This window comes from Propithecus coquereli, unplaced genomic scaffold (genome assembly GCF_000956105.1).
Source record: "Propithecus coquereli isolate 6110/MARCELLA unplaced genomic scaffold, Pcoq_1.0 Scaffold113, whole genome shotgun sequence".
NCBI classification, from domain to species: domain Eukaryota; kingdom Metazoa; phylum Chordata; class Mammalia; order Primates; family Indriidae; genus Propithecus; species Propithecus coquereli.
In genome coordinates this window covers 4,522,945-4,524,828 of record NW_012135303.1, presented here as the reverse complement: position 1 = coordinate 4,524,828, position 1,884 = coordinate 4,522,945, and the positions used below count along the sequence as shown (strand labels likewise).

Sequence of the window (1,884 nt, the reverse complement as noted above, 5' to 3'; positions counted from 1 at the left end):
CTGCTCCCCTCCCCATCTCCTTCCCCCTCCTCCCAGCCAACTCTTGTGCCTCTTTATTGCTTAAGCAAAGGCAAAAAGGGAGATGCTATGATCAGAAAAGGAAAGAAACCAGAAGTGTGTTAGACTGAGTCTCTTGAGCTTTGATCTTTTCCTTTAGAGATGAGCATTGTTTTTTCCAAATTTAGCATTCAAATTTGCTTACCTATTTATTCCTAAATTTTGTGTTTCAATAAAATGCAAACTGCAACTCCCTAATTTTTATAACCTCCAGGCAAACACCCCCTTTAAAAGGCATCTTTTTCCTAGAGCATAATGGTTTGCAAATAGAATTCAAGATGCCTTTTAATAAATATAGTTATTTCTTCCAACCTCCCCTGTTTAACATTGATCTACTCCCCATAGTAATTTATAAAGGGAAGTAAGGAAATCCAGACATTATAATAAACTACAGTGTCCTGGCTCCATTTATTCTAGTTCATGTTCCTTTAATGTCTCTTCTTTTTCATCTACTTCAGCGGACATTTATGGAGCATCTACATACCAGGCACCAGGCTTAGAACAGAATACAAGAAAGCCAGGCCTGAGTTGCTCATAAGTTAGAGAGAGGGTGAGAGCGAGAGGCAAACAAGAAAAATGCCCTCCAAGTGCCACCACACAGGGAGTGCGTTCAAGGTGCAGTGAGCCTGGAGGAAACAGTTCCTAAATCCACCCAGGGAGTGGTGGGAGGGTCCGAAGGGCTCCAGAGAGGCTATAATTCTTCAGCTGGAACATGGAGGATGAACAGGAGCTGGCCAGGTGGACAAGCTTAGGTGGGAAGGGGTAAAGAGGGTCAGGAGAAACTGCATTTACCAAGACTCGGTGGTGAGGAAGGACCTTGTGAGTTTGGAGAATTACCGGGAACTTGGCCAATGTCAGGTACCCAAATGTGGAGTACCCAAGGATGAGGCCAGGCAAGGCGACAGGCACCAGTTCCTGAGGGACCTTCTGCAAGATCCACAGCAGTGCTTTCGAGAATGGCATACCATGACTCAGAACTCCACTTTCGTTCACACTGGAATTTTATTCAACCAATGTTGTAACTTATGATCTGTGAACTTTTTGGTTATAGATTGAGGGAGCATTTATCCAAGGCATGGGATTATATACCATAGAAGAATTGAAATATTCCCCAGAAGGTGTGCTTTACTCTCGGGGTCCAAGTGACTACAAAATTCCCACTGTCACAGAGATTCCAGAAGAGTTCTATGTCACTCTAGTGCATTCCCGAAATCCCATCGCCATCTACTCATCCAAGGTAAGAACGTAAGACCTCCGTATTACTTGGCCAGGTCGGCCTTAACAAAATGCCACAGACTGGGTGATTCAAACAACAGAGATTTATTTTCTCACAGTTCTGGAGGCTGAAAGTCCAAGAACAAGGGGTTGGCATGTTGGTTTCTTCTGAGGACTCTCTCCTCCTTCACATGGTCTTCCCTCTTGGTCCAAACTTCCTCTTCCTATAAGGACACCAGTCATATAGAATGGGTCCCAGCTGAATGACCTCATTTTAACTTAATCATCTCTTTAAAGACATTCTCTCCAAATACAGTCACATTCTGAGATTCTGAGGATTAGGAGTTCAACATATGAATTTGGATGGGGTCAGAATTCAACCCATAACAACTTCCCCTTTCAAGAAATTGTGAAACAATCCCCTGAATTTGCTCTCTCCTTTGAGTTGTAAATCCCGAAAGGTAGAAAGGGAAAAGAAAAGCAAGTTTGTGACAGAATGAAGCTCAATGACTCCAGAAACCAGAGTAGGGTCTTCGTGCTTGAGAGAGATCATGAAAGGAATTTGAATCAAACAAGAAGGGTCAAGAAGGGGCTGCACATCTTGGCTGGTCA

General features: G+C 43.4%; 1 protein-coding gene across 1 annotated transcript in view; it reads left to right on the top strand.

Annotated features, from left to right (window-relative positions):
* LOC105819005 (aldehyde oxidase 4-like) overlaps window positions 1–1,884 on the top strand; it is a 102,923-nt gene that overhangs the window by 84,230 nt on the left and 16,809 nt on the right. The window contains exon 29 of the mRNA XM_012655162.1: window positions 1,109–1,294. Coding sequence (XP_012510616.1) covers window positions 1,109–1,294 — 186 coding nt within the window. The remainder of the gene's footprint in view (window positions 1–1,108; window positions 1,295–1,884) is intronic.